This window comes from Marmota marmota, unplaced genomic scaffold (genome assembly GCF_001458135.2).
Source record: "Marmota marmota marmota unplaced genomic scaffold, marMar, whole genome shotgun sequence".
Classification (NCBI taxonomy): Eukaryota; Metazoa; Chordata; class Mammalia; order Rodentia; family Sciuridae; genus Marmota; species Marmota marmota.
Window position 1 is genome coordinate 6,990,257 of NW_026000185.1, and position 21,642 is coordinate 7,011,898.

General features: G+C 36.5%; 1 protein-coding gene across 1 annotated transcript in view; it reads right to left on the reverse strand.

Annotated features, from left to right (window-relative positions):
• Positions 1 to 21,642, reverse strand: part of LOC107146499 (ATP-binding cassette sub-family A member 17-like) — a 103,345-nt gene that overhangs the window by 74,064 nt on the left and 7,639 nt on the right. Inside the window, 4 exon segments of the mRNA XM_048790059.1 lie at positions 2,838 to 3,000; positions 4,134 to 4,261; positions 9,304 to 9,565; positions 10,261 to 10,342. Coding sequence (XP_048646016.1) covers positions 2,838 to 3,000; positions 4,134 to 4,261; positions 9,304 to 9,565; positions 10,261 to 10,342 — 635 coding nt within the window.

The window sequence follows — 21,642 nt, forward strand, 5'->3', positions numbered from 1 at the left end:
AGATAAATTCCCACACAACACTCTGGGAGCTTTAACATCTTTAAAAAGTCCACTAAAATGGTGGTCTGCAGAGAGCAATAGTAAATATTTTTTTTAAAAGAAAAGTTAATATATACAGAAACCTAGGAAAGGGACTCACACCCATTGTTCATGTAAAATGCTTCCATCCTTCTTTCAAACAATATAATTGTATGCATAACATACATGTAAGCATGTTATATGTTTTAACTTATATGTAAGCATATTACTGAATGCCACATTTTCAAATTCAAATTCCTTCAACTACTTCTGAAGTGCTAAGCTTATTAGTAAGTGTTCAGGCAGCAAAACAATAACAAAATAGCATCATAAACATGAGCCATATTTAAAATGATACAAATAGGAAAAGAAGAGCTCAAACTATCACTATTTGCTGATGACATTATTCTATATTTTGAAGATCAAAAAAATTCCACCAGAAAACTTCTAGAACTAATAAATGAATTCAGCAAAGTAGCAGGATATAAAATCAATACCCATAAATCAAATACATTTCTATACATAAGCAATGAATCCACTGCAAGAAAAATTAGGAAAACCACCCCATTCATAAAAGACTAAAAAAAATACTTGGGAATCAATCTAACAAAGACTTCTATAATGAAAACTACAAAACACTAAACAAAGAAATTGAAGAAGACCTTAGAAGATGGAAAGATATCCCATGCTCCTGGATAGGCAGAACTAATGTAGTCAAAATGGCCATACTACCAAAACTATTATACAGATTTTAATGCAATTTCCATTAGAATCCAAATGACATTCTTCATAGAACTAGAAAAATCAATCATGAAATTAATTTGGGGGGCTGGGGCTGAGGCTCAGTGGTAGAGGGCTTTCCTAGCACATGCGTGGCGCTGGGTTCGACCCTCAGCACCACATAAAATAAATAAATAAATAAAATAAAGATATTGTGCCCAACTTCAACTAAAAATATATTTTAAAAAATTCATTTGGAAAAATAAGAGACTCAGAATAGCCAAAGCAATCCTCAGCAAGAAGATTAAAGCAAGAGGCATCACAATACCAGACCTTAAACTATACTACAGAGCTATAGCAACAAAAACAGCATGGTTTTGGTATCAAAATAGACATGTAGAGCAATGGCACAAAATAGAAGACACAGAGACGAACCCACAAAAATACAGTTATCTCATACTAGACAAAGGCACCAAAAACATACATCAGAGAAAAGATAACTGTTCAACAAATGGTGCTGGAAAAACTGGAAATCCATATGTAGCAAAATGAAATTAAACCTCTATCTCTCACCCTGCACAAAAATCAACTCAAAGTGGATCAAAGACACTAGACACTTAGACACTAGAGCAGAGACACTTAGACACTAGAGCAGAGACCCTGCATCTGCCTAATAGAAAAATAGTAGGCCGGGGCTGGGGATGTGGCTCAAGCGGTAGCGTACTTGCCTGGCATGCGTGGGGTGCTGGGTTCGATCCTTAGCATTACATAAAAATAAAATAAAGATGTTGTGTCCACCAAAACCTAAAAAATAAATATTAAAAAAATTCTCTCTCTCTCTCTCTCAAAAAAAAAAAAAAAAAAAAAAAAAAAAGATAGTAGGCCCAAATCTTCATTAAGTCACCTTAGGACCTGACTTTCTTAACAAGTCTCTGAAGCACAAGAAGTAAAATTTAAAAATAAATAAATTGGATGGATTCAAACTAAAAAGTTTCTTCTCAGCAAAGGAAGCAATCAATAACATGATGAGAGAGTCTAAAGAATGGGAAAAAAAAAATCTTTACCACACACCCCTCAGATAGAGCACTAATCTCCAGGATATATAAAGAACTCAAAAAACTTAATACCAAAAAACCAAATAACCCAATCAATAAATGGGCTAAGGAACTGACCAGACATTTCACAGAAGAAGAAATACAACCAATCAATAAATATATAAAAAATGTCCATGATCTCTTGCAATTAGAGAAATGCAAACCAAAACTACTCTAAGAGTTCCTCTCACCCCAGTCAGAATGGCAATTATCAAAAATACAAGCAATAATAAGTGTTGGCGAGGATGTGGGGGAAAAGGTACACTCATACATTGCTGGTGGGACTGCAAATTAATGCAACCACAATGGAAAGCAGTATGGAGATACCTCAGAAAACTTGGAATGGAACCACATTTGACCCAGCTATCCCTCTCCTCGGTCTATACCTAAAGGACTTAAAATTAGCATACTACAGTGACACATCCACATTAATGTTTATAGCAGCTCAATTCACAATAGCTAAACTATGGTACTAACCTAGATGCCCTTCAACAGATGAATGGATAAAGAAAATGTGGTACATATATAAATGGAATATTACTTAGCCTTAAAGAAGAATGAAATTATGGCATTTGGAAGTAAATGGATGGAACTAGAGAACATCAGGCTAAGTGAAATAAGCCAATCCCAAAAAACCAAAAGCTGAATGTTTTCTCTGATCAGCGGATGCTGATCCATAGTGGGGTAGGGGGAGAGGAAAGAATGAAGGAACTTTGGTTTGTGTAGAGGGGAATGAGAGGAGGGGTGGGGCTGCAGGGATGGGAAGAACAGTAGAAGGAGACAGACATTATTACCCCATGTACATGTGTGATTACACTACTGGAGTGACTCTGCACCATGTACAGCTGGAGGAAGGAGAAGCTATGCTCCATTTGCGTACAATATGTCAAAATGCATTCTATTGTCATGTATAACAAATTTTAAAAAATAAAATAACCAAATATGAGCCATAGGACAAGAGTGGGTATGCTCATGGTAGTTCACACAGCTTCTGGATTTCCTCACCAGGGATTCCGCCATCAGTAAATGCAAATTCCCTGGGTTCATAGCTTAGGTTAGGAGGATAAAGAAAGGATGTGCACCAGCCTTCGGAGTCCTCTTGAAGAAACGCATGCTTCATTGATGCAAAGTTCCTCCGAATATAACTGAAGCGCAAGTTATACTTCACCTACAGAGTATAAAGAGAAAACAAATTTGGTCACAAGATGGTGAAATTCAGCAGTGGCAAAACAAAGCACTGTGCTTGACATCAGCTGTGACTGGAGGAAAGGCCCACACTGGTTGATGTCAGTCCTGGAACTGACCACATAGCATTCTCTCATGCAGGTCTTCCCTGCATTCTCTGCAAATTATCCCTGGAACCAAACTGGGGAAAAATAATAGGATACTGAATACTCTGAACCCAGGCCACTGGACCTAAACTCAAAATCTCCTATAGAAGAACTATACTACCCTGGACAAGTTTCTTTATGCTTCAGTTTCCCCATCAATAAAATGGGGATGCTATTATCAGTTCCTATTTTGAAGACTGCTGTAGGCTTACATGAAATGGTGTCTGCAATGTGCCTGGCATTGATGAGTGAAGTGCCTACAAAGTATTCCCGGTTATTTTATTAACCCCACACAAGTTCTAGTTAATCATCAGATCATAGAGCACAAAAACTGTACATGAGTAATTTTCCCATTCTAAAACATTAAATATTCAAATGTTTAACTGTTTTAACTGTTTTTTTCCCTTAAACACACACAGAAACCTATCATACCTGAAGTGAGATTAGTAATAATGGCAAAATAACTAATCCTCTCTGGAAAACTCCTATTACAGGCTCTGTTCTAAGTGCTTAACAGACATAAATCTATTTCATTCTCACAACAACCCTGTATGTTAGGCACTAATAATAACTTCACTACACCAGTAAGGACACTGGGGCCCTAAAATGTTAGACATTGCAGACACCATTTCATAACTTTCCTGAGTTTGCACCACTAATAAGGTGCAGAGGTAGGACTGGGCTTTATGTACCCTGGTTTGGAGCCCACTTCTATAATTAAGCAGTTAAATACATGTCATCCAGCATTGTCAGGACAGAAGTTTGCTCAGAATAAATTCTCTTTTAAAGAATCTAAAAGCCAAAGGGACTTCAAAGACCAGTGGTAAGACATGAAACACAAAAGCATTCTCTCATCAACTCTGGAAATAAGATGGCAAAGCTACCACAGAGGAAAGCAGAGGAGCAAATAAGCTACTTAGGCTCAAGGTAAAGTTGTAAAAGAAGTTTGTTACAGAAAAGATTTTCTTACCCCAAGTGGCAAAGGTTCCCTGCTGTCATTGAAGTTATGGTCAAAAACAATTCCTACCAATATGTAGAAAGCTTTGGGATCATTAATTTTGTAACTTTCAAACACAGACATGGAAGAAAAGCCTAGAACTATAGAGAAAAAAATCCAATTAGAGAGCAGCTGGGTGTGCAGGCAAATGCTATCTACTTCCCCCTCTCTACCTAAGGAGATATAAAATATCAGTTTACTTCTCCATTCACTCATTCATTTCGCAAATATAGGAGCAAAGAAATTAAAAGACAGAAGGTGGGAAGACAAGAGACATCAGACAAGAATCTGATTAATCACCTGAGAAATGTTTGCACTGAAAAAGGTATGTTTGCAATTCGTGCTGATCATGATTTTGTAGTTCAAGAAGACTTCATGAAAGCAGTCAGAAAAGTGACTGATTCTAAGAAGCTAGAATCTAAATTAGACTACAAACCTGTGTAATTTTATTGTAAGGTTTTGGATGGCTGCATGACAGACATTGACTTAATGTAAAAATAAAGTTAAGGAAAATAATGTATGTATTGGCAATGATCTCGTTAAATGTGAATGAATAAAATATGTATGAGTAACATAAAAATTAGTATGTGATTCAGTAATTCAACTTTTAAAATTGACACAGGGGCTGGGGATGTGGCTCAAGCGGTAGCGCGCTCGCCTGGCATGCGTGCGGCCCGGGTTCGATCCTCAGCACCACATATAAACAAAGATGTTGTGTCCGCCAATAACTGAAAAATAAATGTTAAAGTTTCTCTCTCCCTCTCTCTCTGCCTCTCTCTCTCTCTTTAAAAAAAAAAAAATTGACACAGAAGAAATTTGTATGTTTGTTAATGTTGCATTTATTGCAGCAAAAGTTACAAGAGTATTGAAGTTTTTCGCATTTGCCATGTGAGCATTTTGTAAAACACTGAAAAATAGTTTGAGATAGTAGTACAAAAGAGCATTTCTTAAGACTTATTTTATATCATTTGTTTTCCTCATTCTAACAAAATTTAATAAAATCTGTTTGATTTAGTTCTAAAAAAAAAAAAGAATCTGATTAATCAGGTCAGAACATGAACTGGAAGTCTACAATCCCAAGAACTGCTAGCAACTGTCCTGGGACTTCATGCTAAGGAAGGGAGAGAGAGAATTATGTCCTGTGAGTAACTTGAGACCTGGGTAAAGCCTGATGGGTTTGTTGTTGTTGTTGTTAAAAGAATGATCTTTATTTTTGTAGGAAGTTTAAGTTCCATTTCATCCTTTCATATCTTGTTTATAACCCAAGTTTTACATGTTGGTTATTTTATTTTTCTTTTCTAGAAATGTTTGCCCCCTCCCAAGTTCAATTGGCTAAGTGACTATAGTGACATACTACCTACAAATATGTTCTTTTATTTTTTGAACTAAGTAGTGATTTTGTAATTTGAGACTAATAATTCCATTATCTGAATCTTCTAGTTCTGTTTTTTTAATCTTTATTTTATTTATTTATTTATTCATTCATTCATTCATTTATGTGGTGCTGAGGATTCAACCCAATGCCTCACCCATGCAAGGCAAGCACTCTACCGATGAGCCACAACCCCACCCCCTCTATTTCTGTTTTTGCTCTCTGTTGTTAATACTGTTTGTCACCCTTGGTATCATTTCCTGGCACATTTGCTCACTGACATTAAAATATTTGTGTGTGGGGTGGGGGAGTGTCTTCTTTGAGATACAGAATGATGGTATATCCTCCAAAGAAGACTTACACTGCGTCTCTCAGTCTTGAATCCCACTTCATAGTGTGAGGGGTTTTCATTTTTCTTTTTTTTCACTTTCATTCCTTTTTTTCCCCCTATTCTTTTCTCCCCACAACTGCCTTGTGTCTCTCCTTGAATTTGAGCTACATGTCTCAGGGTTGAGCTCTCCTTGTTGTGCTCAATTCCAAGGCAACATTCCTGCAGATCCTCAGGGGTAGGAGTGATATATATTTACTTCTACTTTAGATTAAAGATGTAGGCAATTTGGGTTCCAGCTTTATGGAGAGATAGTCTCCTATTTGACACTCCACCTTGAATGAGCCTTAAATTCTTATTTCGCTCTGTGCCTTACAAGGCTATGAAAACTAGTTCAATTTCCTCTAGAACGATGCATGTTTCATCAAAAGCAATTTAGGGCCTCTTTGGGTTCTTTCTTTCATCTAGATATTTTTATGTAGGAAATTATCTAACAAGCTGGAAATACATTTACAATATGGTGATAAAAGTCAGACAACAAAACTGTTCCTACAATAGGATCCAATTTTTAGGTATTTACATGGTTAGAAAAAGTTGGGGCTCAGTGGTAGTACCCTTGTGTGGTATGTGTGAGGCACTGGGTTCAATTCTTAGCACCACGTATAAATAAAAAAAATAAAGATCTATCGACAACTAAAAAATATTTTTTAAAAAAGTGTAAGAAGGATGTCCACCAAGATATAAGGAGTAAATTTATTTATTTCAAATATGGACAGATAGGCACAGTTTCTGTTTTGTTTCTTTAGCCTTATTTAGGTTATATTTATTTATTATTTATTACAATTCCTCCACCTCAGCCTCCCAGTAGCTGGGACTACAGGTATGTTGCCACCACACCTGGCTTAGGTTTCTTTTTAAACACACACACATATACACAGTTAAATTGTAAAAATTATCAGATACATATGAAGGTATCCAAAACAAAATGCTCAGTTTAATAAATAGTTATAAAATTAATACCTAAGTAATCATCCCTTGGATTAAAAGATAAAATACTTATATATTTTTTTGCTAGATAATTCCTGACTATTTAGTTCTTTAATGCTTCCAAGAACATATTTTTAGTTTTCATCCAGTATTTACTTTTCACTGGAGGGATGATCCAAATGAGCTAGTCCGATATATTACCAGAGAGAATGGCAATAACCTCTTTTTCAGAAATTTCCAGGAAAACAATCTCACATTTCCTTGATTCCCACTAAGCATGCCTCCATGACAGATCATCCATGCAAGGGACTGCAAAGTGCAGATTGGTTTAGGCGTTGGTTACATGATCTATCCCAAGCCCAGAGTGCAGTCAACAGCAATGAAAATACATGAGCTGAGAGCGGGAGGGGGTCAGACTCTCAGAGAAACAGGCTACAGGAAGAAAACCAAAACTGATGTCCACCACACACTGGAAAAGATCATCAAACTGTTATTTGTCATTACTCTAGGGTGAAGAATTTTATTAGGATATGGAATAAAAAGGAAAAGTTATTTTTATCTTTTATATTGTGTAAAATTTCCAGTACAAAGAGTTCCTGTATTTACTGTAAGTTTCAATGTATTGAAGATTTTTTTAAATCCCAGAAAAGTACATTCCAATTTGTAAAAGAATTCTGGGAAGTAGGACTTGGGATTAGGCACCTAACTTTAATTAATACCATACAGTTTCATGTATCACATTTGTGCTAAAGAGAACAGTGAGAAAGGAAGGCAGTGTTTGGGGAACAAGAAGTGAGTAAAACAGAGGGAAGCAAAGATATCAGGAAAGCAGAAACAAAAGACAGCAAAGGAGAAGAGGATTTCAAGGAAGAAGTATTTGGACACTGCCCTGTTGTATAGCAAAGACACAGAGAATGAAGACTAGAAAGGAAGTCCTGGATTTGGCAACTAGCAAGACACTGATCACATTTTCTTAGCAGATATCACTCTAGTACTGAGGGCAAAACAGAGATTATGTTACTAAGTGGGTGGGAAGAAATAAAATAGAAATAATTTCCAAGATATTTATCAGACAAACATAAATTGCCTGAAGAAGGATCTTAAAGGGGAAAGAATACAGGAAATGTTTCCTTCTGAAGCGGAGGTGACTGAGGCTTGTTTGGGAGTGAGGGGGAAATCCATACAGATGGAAACACTTCTCTGAAGGGGTAAGGTACTGACTGAGGAAGGTCCAAAAAAGGCAAGAAGGCTTCTGACTGATCCCTTCTAATTCCAAAATGTATCTTGAATTCAACTATGTATCTCCATCTCCCTAGTTCAAGCTATCAGATCTTTTAAATCAAATTATATCATAGAACTTTCAAACTTAAAAAATTTTAAATTTAAATACTTTAAAACAAACTATATGTTTTCTTAAAACCCCATAGATGGCTGCCTTTTGCACATACAACATGGTCTGCAAGACTCAGAATTACGGGGCTCCTACCAACTTCTTAAACCTCAGCCCAAGCCACTCTCTCAATGTGCTCCAGCTGGCTTGCTGACTTTGGAATCTTCAATACTTAACTACTTACTTCCTCAGGACCTTGCTATTTGCTATAGAAATCCGTCAAGGGGAATGAGGCAGAGGCGAGAAACTGAAAATCTGCTTAGCTACCTTCATAAGCATCATTTCAGCTAAAACCTGAAGCTAAGAGAGAATAGCTCCCCAGAAGGGCTGGAGCACAGTTTTTTTGTTTGTTTGTTTGTTTGTTTGTTTGTTTGTTTTGTTTTGTTTTTTGCCAGAGGGAAGAGCTGGTGAAAAGCCACCTGCATGTGCAGGATATGACAGCACAGGGAGAGTGGGCTTGGAGGAGGCTGGAGAGGAAGGCAGAGGCAGCCTGGAGAATCTGGTTCACTCTTGGTGCAATTGGAAGGACATGAGCTGAATCTTTTTTTTCCAGATGGAGTCTCACCATGTTGACCAGGCTTGGACTCCAGCAATCCTCCCGACTCAGCCTCCCAAATAGCCAGGACTGCAGGAGTACAATCTTATGACCTTTTGAGGACCTTTCTTCCTCCCTGGGAGACTGAAGTAGAATGGAACAAGAGAAGCACAGAACCTGTCAGAGTCTCTGAATGGTTTCCATTCTTTATTAGTCAGAGACATGTAATAACTGGCAATCAGATCTTCTGATTAACATGAAATAATAGGGTCATGATAGTTAAAAATACTTATTAACATTTAACATTTTGATTACCCTTGAAGCCTCATGATATAAATATATGTCTCCAGTGTGTTTTTTGAAATAATAAAAATGTATCATGGACAGTTTTCCTCCAACTACCACCTGCGTGGGCTCTTTAGAATTTGAAAACCTCAGATTTGGAATTACTTCTATAAGCAGAACTCTCAGAAAACAGTTTCATACTATGTGAAAATACCTTCCCTATCCTTTCCCCACCTTATGTCTAACCTTCAAACTCAACATCGAAAGTATCTTCCACCATTTCAGTGAGAGCCTTCAAAGTCTCACTCTTGGAAGGGATATAAACTAGTTGAAATTTATTTTTCACAGGAAACTGATGGAAGAAGTCTGGCAGCGAACTGACATCAATTGCACTGTAATTAGTAGCAGCTCTTTTTCTTGGGACACTATTAAAACGAAGATACAATACAACTGCAGAAAATAGTAATGGCATCAAGATTTCAAGCACTGTCATCAGAATCCTCCGCTTCTAAAATAAAAACAAAAGTTACAGGTTAACTCAAAATCAGACTCTAAGTCTCTATTGAGGAGAATGTTCTTCCATTTCGCATCCTATAATCCCAGTGGCTCTGGAGGCTGAAGCAGAAGAATCAAGAGTTCAAAACCAGCCTCAGAAATTAGTAAGGCCCTAAGCAATTCATCAAAACCCTGTATCTAAGTAAAATATAAAAAAGGGCTGGGGATGTGGTCCTTGGGTTCAATCCCTGGTACCAAAAAAAAAAAAAAAATCCTTTCTTCTAGTCTCCCTATATAACAAATGGGGTGGGGAGAATAATAGTTTAATAGAAACATCTCTATTAACTTTTCTTTTTTAAATATCTTTTTTAGTTGTAGTTGTACACAATACCTTTATTTTATTTATTTTTATGTGGTGCTGAGGATCGAACTCAGTGCCTTGCACATGCTAGGCAAGTGCTCCATCACTGAGCCCCAGCCCCTCTATTAACTTTTCTACAACACCACTGGTTGGAAATCAGACAATGATATCATCTTTCATAATGAGGGTTAACAGAATTACCATGGAAACATGACTTATTTGCAGAATAGTGCCCCTTTACAAGCAACGTTCTTACTGTTTCTTTAACCCATTATTAGCAACCAATTTCACATAAACATTCCGTCACTCCCAAGAACCTACATCCCACCATGAATAACTATACCTACCTTTAAGATGAAATTCTTCCAGAGAAGAAGTTTTAACTTCTTGAACACTGCCATTTTTCTAGCTGAAGGGGAAGGCTCAGCACTAGTCAGGAAACAAAGGGGTGAAACGTTATGTGTAATGCAAGAATGCTAAGAGGTACTCTTATATCCTTGGACAACCTTCTTGTGGGCTTTCAGAGCATCATGCTGGCTGCTTTTTCTCCTACCTTTCCAGTTGTTCCTTGTCAGTCTTTTAAACTGATTCTTTCTCCTCTCCCTAGCCCTTATGGGGCTCAGACTGTGGACTCTTTTCCGGTAACACTCCTTAGGCGACCTAACTCAGCCCTGGATTAGGATCCAACTTCATGCTGAAGACTTCTATATTTGTACAACCAGCCTGCACCTTGCCTTAAGCTCCGTTTCCAATTATCCAGTTGCCTGCTTGACATACCCACATGTTTCATCTCAAAACTGACCTGGCCAAACCGGGCTATTCATATTCTTTCAAAAATAGGTCATCCCACAGTCTTTCTCACCTCAATTCATTCAGTTCTATTCTTTGAATCATACAGGGTTATTCTTGGCTTTCCTCTCTCTTTCACAGCCCAAGTTTAGACCTCAGCAAATCCTATTGCCTCTACCTTTAAACACTCCCAGAATTCAACCCCCTTCCCCACTTCTGCTCTTTATCATTCCTTGCCTCAATTTCTGCAGTAGCCTCTGCAGTGGCTTCATTGCCTCTGACCTTGTTACCTTAAAATCCTTTTCCGAGCAGCATCAAGAGCAACCCTGTACAGTCAGATCCTGTCTGTTCTTCGGCTCAGTACTCTTCAATGGCCCCAATTTTTCTCCAAGGAAAAGCCCTGCCTTTCCCTTCCTCCTTCTCCAGCTCCTGTCAAGGCCCAGATGCTGTCCCTAAACACACAAAACTGCTGCTATATTTGGATTTCCCCTCTGCCAGGTGCAAGTACACACTTTATTCCTGTGTTGGCATGGCCAGCTTTTCTATCTCTTTTGGATCTTTATTCAAAAGACACTTTCTCTTTGAAGACCTTCTTGACCATTCAAAATAAAATCTCAACATCTCTAAACATTTCATACAACTTTTCATGTTTATTCTTCTTAGCACCATTAAGCTATGTAACATATTTATGTACTTATTTAATCTTATTTCCTTACTAGAATGCATGTTCCATGAGGCATGAATTTTTTTTTGTCTGTTTGTTCTACCACAGAATCCCCAGGCATAAAAGCAGAGCTGGCACATAGTAGGTGCTCAGTAAATATTGAATTAAATGACTAATTGATTAATTAACTAAGAGATACATAGTCTTTGTAGGGTTATGGATGGAGTAGGAATGACTGTGAATAGATAAAAATACTTCTGGTTAGCAGAAGATTCCACCTCTTTTCAATCTTTTTTGTTTATACTTTAATTTTTAGAAACCATTACTATAATAAAAATGAATTTTGCTTTACCAGAAAACATTTTTCCAGTGAGGAAAGAAAAAGATATACATCTTCCCTCAAGTGGAAGTACTCTTGCCTTTACACATTTGCAATTAAAGCAGTAGAGCTTATAAATATAGGGCTAAACCTAGTTCTGGGCTGGATCACATCCTTTGTGTTACACTTTTAACAATACTGTTTTCTTAAACACAGAAAACTGTCTCTTTCTCACAACACAAGAATTTTAGAATAGGAATAAAAGCAGAGTGTACTCACAGACGATGGTGGAAACTGGCCCCTCCACTGAATTGTCTGAAACAACTGTCTGTGGTGTCCACTAGGGACTGGTTCCAGGACACCCTTCCCTCCACAGATACCAACTATGTGGAAGCTCAAATACCTTACATAAAACAGAACTGTATTTGCATATAAACTATGTTTGTTCTCCCATACTTTAAATTTAAATTATCTCTAGGTTACTTATCATGTATAAATACAATATAAATCCTATGTAAGTGGTTAGCATACTGCATCATTTAGGGAATCATGATAAGAAAAAAGACATGAACATGTTCAGAATAGACACAACTACCACTGGTCTAACTACATAGTCCACAATCTACAGCTAATTGAATCCATGGGTGTGGAACCCAAGAATACTGAAGGCCAACTGTATGTGCCAATTATAAGAGACTCACTTGATACCCCAATCACATGTAGGTTGAAAGTGAAGGATGGAAAAAGCTCTTCCATGCAAATATAACTAAAAAAGGGCAGGCTGACTATAATAATACTTGACAAAGTAGATTTTAAGCAAAAAAAAAATTACAGGAGAAAAAGGATATTTTACACTAAGAAAAAGGCCAAATCTTCAATAAGATAGAATGATTAATAATGACATCCTATCATTTATAGTAAAATAGATGAAACTAGAGGATATTATGTTAAGTGAAATAATCCAGACATAGAAAGACAAATGCTGCATCTTCTCTCTGATGTATGGATGCTAAAAGAGTTGATCTGAATATAGAAGAGTGGTTACTAGAGGCTGGGGAGGGGGGCATAAAGTGACATCAGATAACATTTAGCAAATGTGACATATTTATATAGGAGTAATAAGTTCTAGTGTTTGATAGCACTATGGGGTGACCATAGCTAGTGCACAATAATCTATTATATAAATAGCTAGAAGAGAGGAGCTTGAAGTCTCCAAACACAAAGTAGTGACAAGGAGATAGAAATGTTTATTACTCTGATTTGATCAGTACATGCTGTATTTATGCACTTAAGTATCACACTGTACCTCATAAATGTGATTATTGTCTGTTCATAAAAAATATAACTTGGTGTGGTGGTACATGCTTGTAATCCCAGCTACTCAAGAGGCTGATGCAGGAAGACTGCAAATTTGAGGCCAGCCTTGGCAACACAGGGAAATCCTATATCAAAATAAAATTCAATAAAATGGACCAGAGGTATGGTTCAGAGGTAGAGTCCTTGCCTAATATGTGAGAAATCCTGAGTTCAATCCTCAGTACCACACACAAAAAAGTTTACAGAAATGAAAAGTTAACTGACCTAATTTGATCATTACACATTTATATCAAGTTATCTCACTGTACCCCATAACCATGTACAATTAGTAATTACATTTTAAAAATAAGCATGACCATAAAAGAAGATAAATATATACACACCAAACAACAGAGATCCCAAAACACATTAAGCAAATATTGATAGAATTGAAGGGAGAAATGGACAATTCTACAATAACAGTTGCAGACCTTGAAAAATGCACTGCAAAATTTCTTTTCTCTTTTTAGTGCTAGGGATCAAGCCCAGAACCTTGTGTATGCTAGGTAAGCACCCTACCACTGAGCTTCACTCCTAGCCCTCTATACTGCAAATTTAATAATAGATAGAACTAGACAGAAAATACAATACAATGTCTCTAACAAAGGGACCACACACAAACTATAGCACACATTAAAAGGATCATGCATGGGCTGGGGTTGTAGCTCAGTGGTTGAGCGCTTGCTTTGCTTGCATGAGGCACTAGGTTCAATCCTCAGCACCGCATTAAAAAAATAAACAAAATAAAGATATTGTGTCCATCTACAACTAAATATATATATATATATATATATATATATATATATATATATATATACATACATACACACACATATATATATTTTTTTAAAGGATCATGCATCATGACCAAATGGGATTTATCCCAGGAATGCAAAGATGTTTCAACATAAGAAAATCAATCAATGAGTATGACAAAATTATGCTATGTACATGTATAAATACACCACAGTGAATTCTACCTTTATGTATATCTTTAAATCACCAATTAAGAATAAACAAATAAATAAATAAATGGAAGGTATGCCAGTAGAGCAGAGGAAAAGAACCGGGGGTGTGGGGGGGAAGCACTGGGGACTGAAATGGAGTAAATTAAATTCCATGCATGTATAATTATGTCAAAAGGAACCCAAATTTTATTATGCACTAATAAAAGCAAAAAAGTACTTGACAAGTACATGACTTACAATGTGCAAACCAACATGAAGGCATTATTTGGAAAAAAAGAAAAGAAAACTAATCAATGTAATATATCACATTAATAGAACAACAATAAAAGTCCTACATGATCATCTCAAAAGATGCAGAAAAGGCAGTTGACAAAATTTAACACCTTTTGGTGATCAAAAATCTCAGCAAGTTATAATAGAAGATAATTCCCTAATATGATATAAGGCATTTATGATTAACCCACAGCTAACATCATAATGAATAGTAAAAGACTGAAAATTTCCCCCCTGAGGTCAGGAATAAGACAAAGATGCCTGCTTCTACCACTGGTATTCAACACTGTACTGGAAGGAAGTCCTAACTAGAGGAATTAGGCAAATAAAATAAAATATTTGTTGACTTTTTCTTCTTTTAATGAATGAACTCCATGCAATGAATTTTCTTCTTAGTACTACTTTCATAGTCTCCCAGAGATTTCGATGTTGTGTCTATGTTCTCATTTACCTCTAAGAATTTTTTAATCTCCTTAATGTCTTCTGTAACCCATTGTTCATTCAGTAGCATATTGTTCAGTCTCCAGACGATGGAGAAATTTTTATTTTTTCGTTGATTTCCAATTTCATTCCATTATGATCTGATAAAATGCATAGTAGTATCTCTACCTTTTTGTATTTGCTAAGAGTTGCTTTGTGGCATATCATATGGTTCATTTTAGAGAAGGATCCATGTGCTGCTGAGAAGAAAGTGTATCCACTTGATGCAGACTGAAATATTCTATATATGTCAATTAAGTCTAAATTATTGATTGTATTATTGAAAACAAATGCCAAATGTTTTCTCTGATATAAGGAGGCTGACTCATAGTGGGGTAGGGAGGGGGAACATGGGAGGAATAGATGAATTCTAGATAGGGCAGAGGGGTGGAAGGTAAAGGGAGGGGGGCCAGGGGATTAGCAAAGTTGGTGGAATGTGATAGACATCATTATTCAAAGTACATATATGAAGACACAAATTGGTGTCAACATACTTTATATACAACCAGAGATATGAAAAATTGTGCTGTATATGTGTAATAAGAATTGTAATGCATTCTGCTGTCATTTATTTAAAATAAATAAATAAATAATAAACACCATCTGAGTTGAAAAGGAAGAAATAAATCTATGTTTATTTACAGATCAAATGACTATGTACATAGATAATCCAAAAATACACATGCACACACGCAGGCATGCACATATACATATAAACTACTTGAGCTAATAAACAAATTCAGCAAAGTTTCAGGGGGCAAGCTCAACACACAAAAACCAGTTGAATTTCAATACATTAGCAATGGACAATCTAAAAAGAAAATTAACAATTTTTACAATAGAATCCAGAAGACTAAAATACCCCAAAATAAAGTTAGCCAAAAAGGCAAAAGATTTGCACAATGAAAACTATAAGATTTGCTGACAGAAACTAAATAAGACCTAAATAAATGAGAAAACATCCCATATTCATGGATCATTGGAATTAATATTGTCAAAATGGCAATACTCCTTGAAGAAGCCTACAGATTCAATGTAAATCTTACCAAAAATCTAATGACTTTTTAAAAGAAATGTAAAACCTCATCCTTGAATTCATATGGAACTTTAAGGAATAGCCAATATAAAATTGAAAAAATAGGAGGATCCATGATTCCTGATTTCAAAACTTACTACAAAATGGGGCTGGGGTTGTGGCTCAGCCTTGCGCATGTGAGGCCCGGGGTTCGATCCTCAGCACCACATAAAAATAAATAAATAAAGGTATTTTGTCCAACTACAACTAAAAATGTAAATATTTAAAAAACCCAAAACTTACTACAAAGCTGATTATCAAAACTGACTGGCACAGGATCCAGGCTCATTGTAGGCCCGGGCCCACCCCTGCACCTGCAGGGCAGACACCCACCAGAGGCTAGCCCTTGGCACAGGACCGCCCCTTCCTACTAGCAGACTACTGCAGGAGGTCAAGCTGGGCAGCCCAGATCCACCTACATAGACCTCTGCAGGCCCCCCAAATAAAATACTTGGGAATCAACTTAACCAAAGAGATGAAATATCTATATAATGAAAAATTACAGAATCCTAAAGAAAGAAGTCAAAGAAGACCTTAGAAGATGGAAAGATCTAACCTTGCTCTTGGATAGGCAGAATTAATATTATCAAAATGACCATACTTCCAAAAGCACTATAAAGATTTAATGAAATTCCGATCAAAATCCCAATGACATTCCTCATAGAAATAGAAAAATCAATCATAAAATTCATCTGGAAAAATAAAAGACCCAGAATAGCTAAAGCAATCCTTAGCAGGAAGAGTGAAGCAGGTGGCATCACAATAACAGACCTTAAACTATACTACAGAGCAATATTAACAGAAACAGCATGGTACTGGCACCAAACCAGACTGGTAAACCAATGGTACAGAACAGAGGATACAGAGACTAACCCACAAAATTACAACTATCTTATCTTATACAAAGGTGCCAAAACATGCATTGGAGAAAATATAGCCTCTTCAATAAATGGTGCTGGGAAAACTGAAAATACATATGCAACAAATGAAATTAAACCCCTATCTCTCACCATGCACAAAACTCAATTCAAAATGGATCAAGGACTTAGGAATAAAACCAGAGACCCTGCATCTAATAGAAGAAAAAGTAGGCCTTTCCCTCCATCATGTGGGATTAGGCCTCAACTTCCTTAATAAAACTCTTTGGGTGCAAGAATTAAAATTAAAAAATCAATCAATGGGATGGACTCAAACTAAAAAGTTTCTTCTCAGCAAAAGAAACAATCTGTGAATAGAGAGCCTACATCTTGGGAGCAAATTTTTACCCCTCACAATCACAGCACTAATCTCTAGGGTATATAAAGAACTCAAAAAGTTAAACACCAAAAAAACAAATAACCCAATCAATAAATGGGCCAAGGACCTGAACAGACACTTCTCAGAAGAGGATATACAATCAATCAACAAATATATGAAAAAATGCTCATAATCTCTAGCAATTAGAGAAATGCAAATCAAAACTACTCTAAGATATCATCTCACTCCAGTCAGAATGGCAGCTATTATAAAGACAAACAACAGTGTTGGCGAGGATGTGGGGAAAAAGGTATACTCATACACTGTTGGTGGGACTGCAAATTGATGCAGCCAATATGGAAAGCAGTAAGAAGACTTCTTGAAAAATTGGGACTAGAACCACCATTTGACCCAGCTATCCCTCTCCTTGGTCTATTCTCAAAGGACTTAAAAACAGCATACTACAGGGACACCGCCACATCAATGTTTATAGCAGCACAATTCACAATAGCTAAACTGTGGAACCAACCTAGATGCCCTTCAATAGATGAATGGATAAAAAAATGTGGCATATACACACAATGGAATTTTACTCAGCAATAAAAGAGAATAAAATCATGGCATTTGCAGGTAAATGGATGGAGTTAGAGAAGATAATGCTAAATGAAGTTAGGCAATCTCCCCCCCCCCAAAAAAAAAAAACAAAAAAAAACAAATGCCAAATGTTTTTTTTGATATAAGGAGACTGATTCATAGTGGGATAGGGAGAGGGAGCATGGGAGGAATAAATGAACTCTAGATAGGGCAGAGGGGTGGGAGGGGACAGGAGGGGGCATGGGATTAAGAATGATTTTTGAGGGCCACAATCAAGTCAAGATGGCGCCTGGCACTTTGCCAGGAGGAGTGGTTTGTGAAGTAACGCCAATGAGTCATTAAGATGATGAGGATTCCTTAATGACTGACTGCTGTACCTAGATGATGTTAACTAAGTTAAGCTGTGTGTAATTAGTTAGGTATATATACCTCTGCTGTCCAGTAATAAAGTGGGACAAACATTCACAAGTTGCTTGTCACACACCCCCCCCCCAGGTTATTTTGCCCAGCCAGACTGCAGCAAATGATGGTGGAATATGATGATCATTATTTTCCAAAGTACGTGTATGAAGACACAAATTGGTGTGAATATACTTTGTATACAACCAGAGATGTGAAAAATTATGTTCTATATGTGTAATAGGAATTGTAATGCATTCTGCTGACATATATAAATAAAAAAACTGATTAAGTGGGGCTGGGGATATAGTTCAGTTAGTAGAGTGCTTGTGTCGCATGAACAAGGCCCTGGGTTCAATCCCCAGAACCACACATACACACAAAAAAACATAAGTAGATAGTTATATGTAGAAAAATGGAAATAGATACCTAGCTTTCACCCTGAACAAAAGTCAAATCAAAATGCATTAGAGACTTAGGAATTATACCAGAAATCTTGCAGCTGCTAGAGTCAACACTCCATTATATTGGTGCTGGCACTGCCTTCATTAATAAGACCTCTGAAGCAGAAGAAATAAAACCAAGAATCAATAAGTAAAATTGAATCAAATTAAAAAGCTTCAATAAGCAGGATGTCATCAAATTAAAAATCAATAAGTGGGATGCCATCATATTAAAAAGCTTCTGCACAGCAAATAAAATGATTAAGAGCAGAGAAAGCCTATAGAATGGAAGAAAATCTTTGCCAGCTACTCCTCTAATAGATAATTACTACCCAGAATATAAATATATATTTTTTTAATTTTTAAAAATATTTTATTTTTTAGTTGTAGATGGACACAATATCTTTATTTTATTTTTTAAATGTGGTGCTGAGGATTGAACCCAGGGCCTCACACGTGCTAGGCGAGCACTCTACCGCTGAGCCACAACCCCAGCCCTATAAATATATTTTAAAACTCAGAATATATAAAGAAATCAAAAAACTTAATACCAAAAAAAATCCAGTCAATAAATGGCAAAAGAGTTCAAGTGACACTTCTCCAATGAAGAAACACAAATGCCCAACAAATATAGGGAAAAAATGTTCAACATCTTTAGCAATCAGTGAAATGCAAATCAAAATTATACAAAGATTTCATCTCACTCTAGTCAGAATGGCAATGATCAAGAATACAAACAATAATGCTGGCAAGAATATGGGGGGAAAGGTACACTTGTACACTGTTGGTGGGACTGCAGACTAGTACAATCACTCTGAAGAAAACAATATGGAAATTCCTCAAAAACTAGGAATGAAACCACCATATGAAATAGCTATCCCATTCCTTAGTATTTTCCCCTAAAGAACTAAAATCAGCATATTATAGCAATACAGCCACCTCGATGTTTTTGACAGCACAACATGCATAGCTAAATTATGGAATCAACCTAGATGCCTGTCAGTAGATAAAAAGATTAGAAATTGTGGTATATATACACAATGAAGTTTTACTCAGCCATAAAGAAGAATTAAATTATGGTATTTGCTGGTAAATGAATGGAAATGGAGAACATGCTAAATGAAATAAGCCAGACTCAAAAACCTCAAAGGTCAAATGTTTTCTCACATATGGAAGCTGGAGTAAATTAAGAAAAGGAAAGGACAGGATGGGATATCATAAAGATATAGGGAAGGAGTTAGGGTTGTAGCTCAGCAATTAGGTACTTGCTTAGCACAAGTGAGGTCCTGGGTTCGACCCTCAGCACCATATAAAAACAAATAAATAAAATAAAGGTTAAATTCTTAAAAAAATAAAAGATATAGGGAAGATTAGCAGTGCAGAAGGAGGAGATCAAGAGGCAAAGTTGAGGAAAAGAAAAGGGGAGGCAATGTGGAATGAGTGATTAAAATATCATATTATGTGCATATATAAATATACCACAGGTAATTTCATCTTTATGTAAAAGTAAAAAGAACCAATCAAAATTGAATAAATAAATGAATGAAAGGAAGTCTAGCAGAAGAGAGGAAGGAGAAGGGGAAGAGGAGGGAGGACAAGAGGGAAAAGTGGGGAACGGTGAACTGAAATTGAATTCCATACCTGTATGATTTTGTTAAGATGAACCCATAACCACTTTAAATAAAGAGTAAATTTTTAAAGACTGGCATAAGAATTGACATAGCAACCAATAAAACAGCATTGAGAGTCCAGAAATAAACCCAAACAATTCATTTTTGACAAGGGTGCTATCTTAGTCTGTTTGGACTGTTATAACAAAATACTATAAACTGGGAACTCATAAGCAACAGAAATTTATTTCACAGATTGGAAGCCGGGGAAAGATGAAGGTACTAGCAGATTTAGTATCTGGTGAGGGCCCACTTCTTAGATGGCTGTCTTTTTGCTACAAGCTTACATAGCAGAAGAAGGCAAAGGATCTCTCTCAGATCTCTTTTATAAGAGCAATAATTCTGCTGGATGAGATGCCTGAAGCAGGAGGACCATAAGTTCAAGGTTAGCCTGGGCAATTTAGCAATATCTTGTATCAAAATGCAATTTTTTAGGGCTGAGGCTATAGCTCAGTGGTAGGCACATGCCTGACATGTGTGAGGCACTAGGTTCAATTATTAGCACCATGTATAAATAAAGGTCTATCAATAACTAAAAAAAATTTTTAAATACCTTTAAAAATACAATTTTTTAAACAAGGCTGAGGATGTAGCTCAGGGATAGAGGGCTTGTCTGGCATGTGTGAGGCTCTTTATTCAATCCCCAGTGCTGTGGGGAAAAAAGAGTATTAATTCCATTCATGAGAGTTCTGCTTCCATGACCTAATCACTTTCCAAAGGCTCTAAGTCCTAATTCCATCACCTTGCAGATTAGAATTTTAATACATGAATTTTGTGAGGGCACAGACATTCAGACACAGCAGGTGCCAGGATTATTTAATGGGAAAAGAATAGTCTCTTCAACAAATAGTGCTGAGCCAGCACCTGTGCATGCTTGAGACCCAGGGTTTGATCCCAGCAAATACACACACACACACACACACACACACACACTGGGGTGAGAAGTAAGAAAGAAAACAAAAGACTGAAACTGGACCTTACCTCACTCTGTGTACAAAAATTCTTTTCATTTCCTTAATATCAGACCTAAAAAAACTAGGGATAAATCTTTATGACCTCTGATTTGGTAATGGATTCTTGGACTTGGCATCAAAAGCACAAATGAGAAAATAAAAAGTAGATAATGTGGACTTCATCAAAATTTAAAACCTTTGTGCATCAAAGAACATTATCAAGAAAGTGAAAATAGCTGGGCACAAGAGTGCATGCCTATAATCCAGCAATTTGAGAAGCAAAGACAGAAGGATCGAAAGTTCAAGGCCAGCCTCAGCAACTTGCAAGACCCTCAGTAAGTTACCTAGACCCTGTCTCAAAATAAAAAAAAAAAATAAAAAGAATTGGGGATGTAGTTCAGTGGTCAGAATACCCCAGAGTTCAATTACTAGTATTAAAGAAAAAATACCATATTAATCCCACTTAAGTATATACTTTAGGGAAATGAAAATATTATATCCACACAGAAA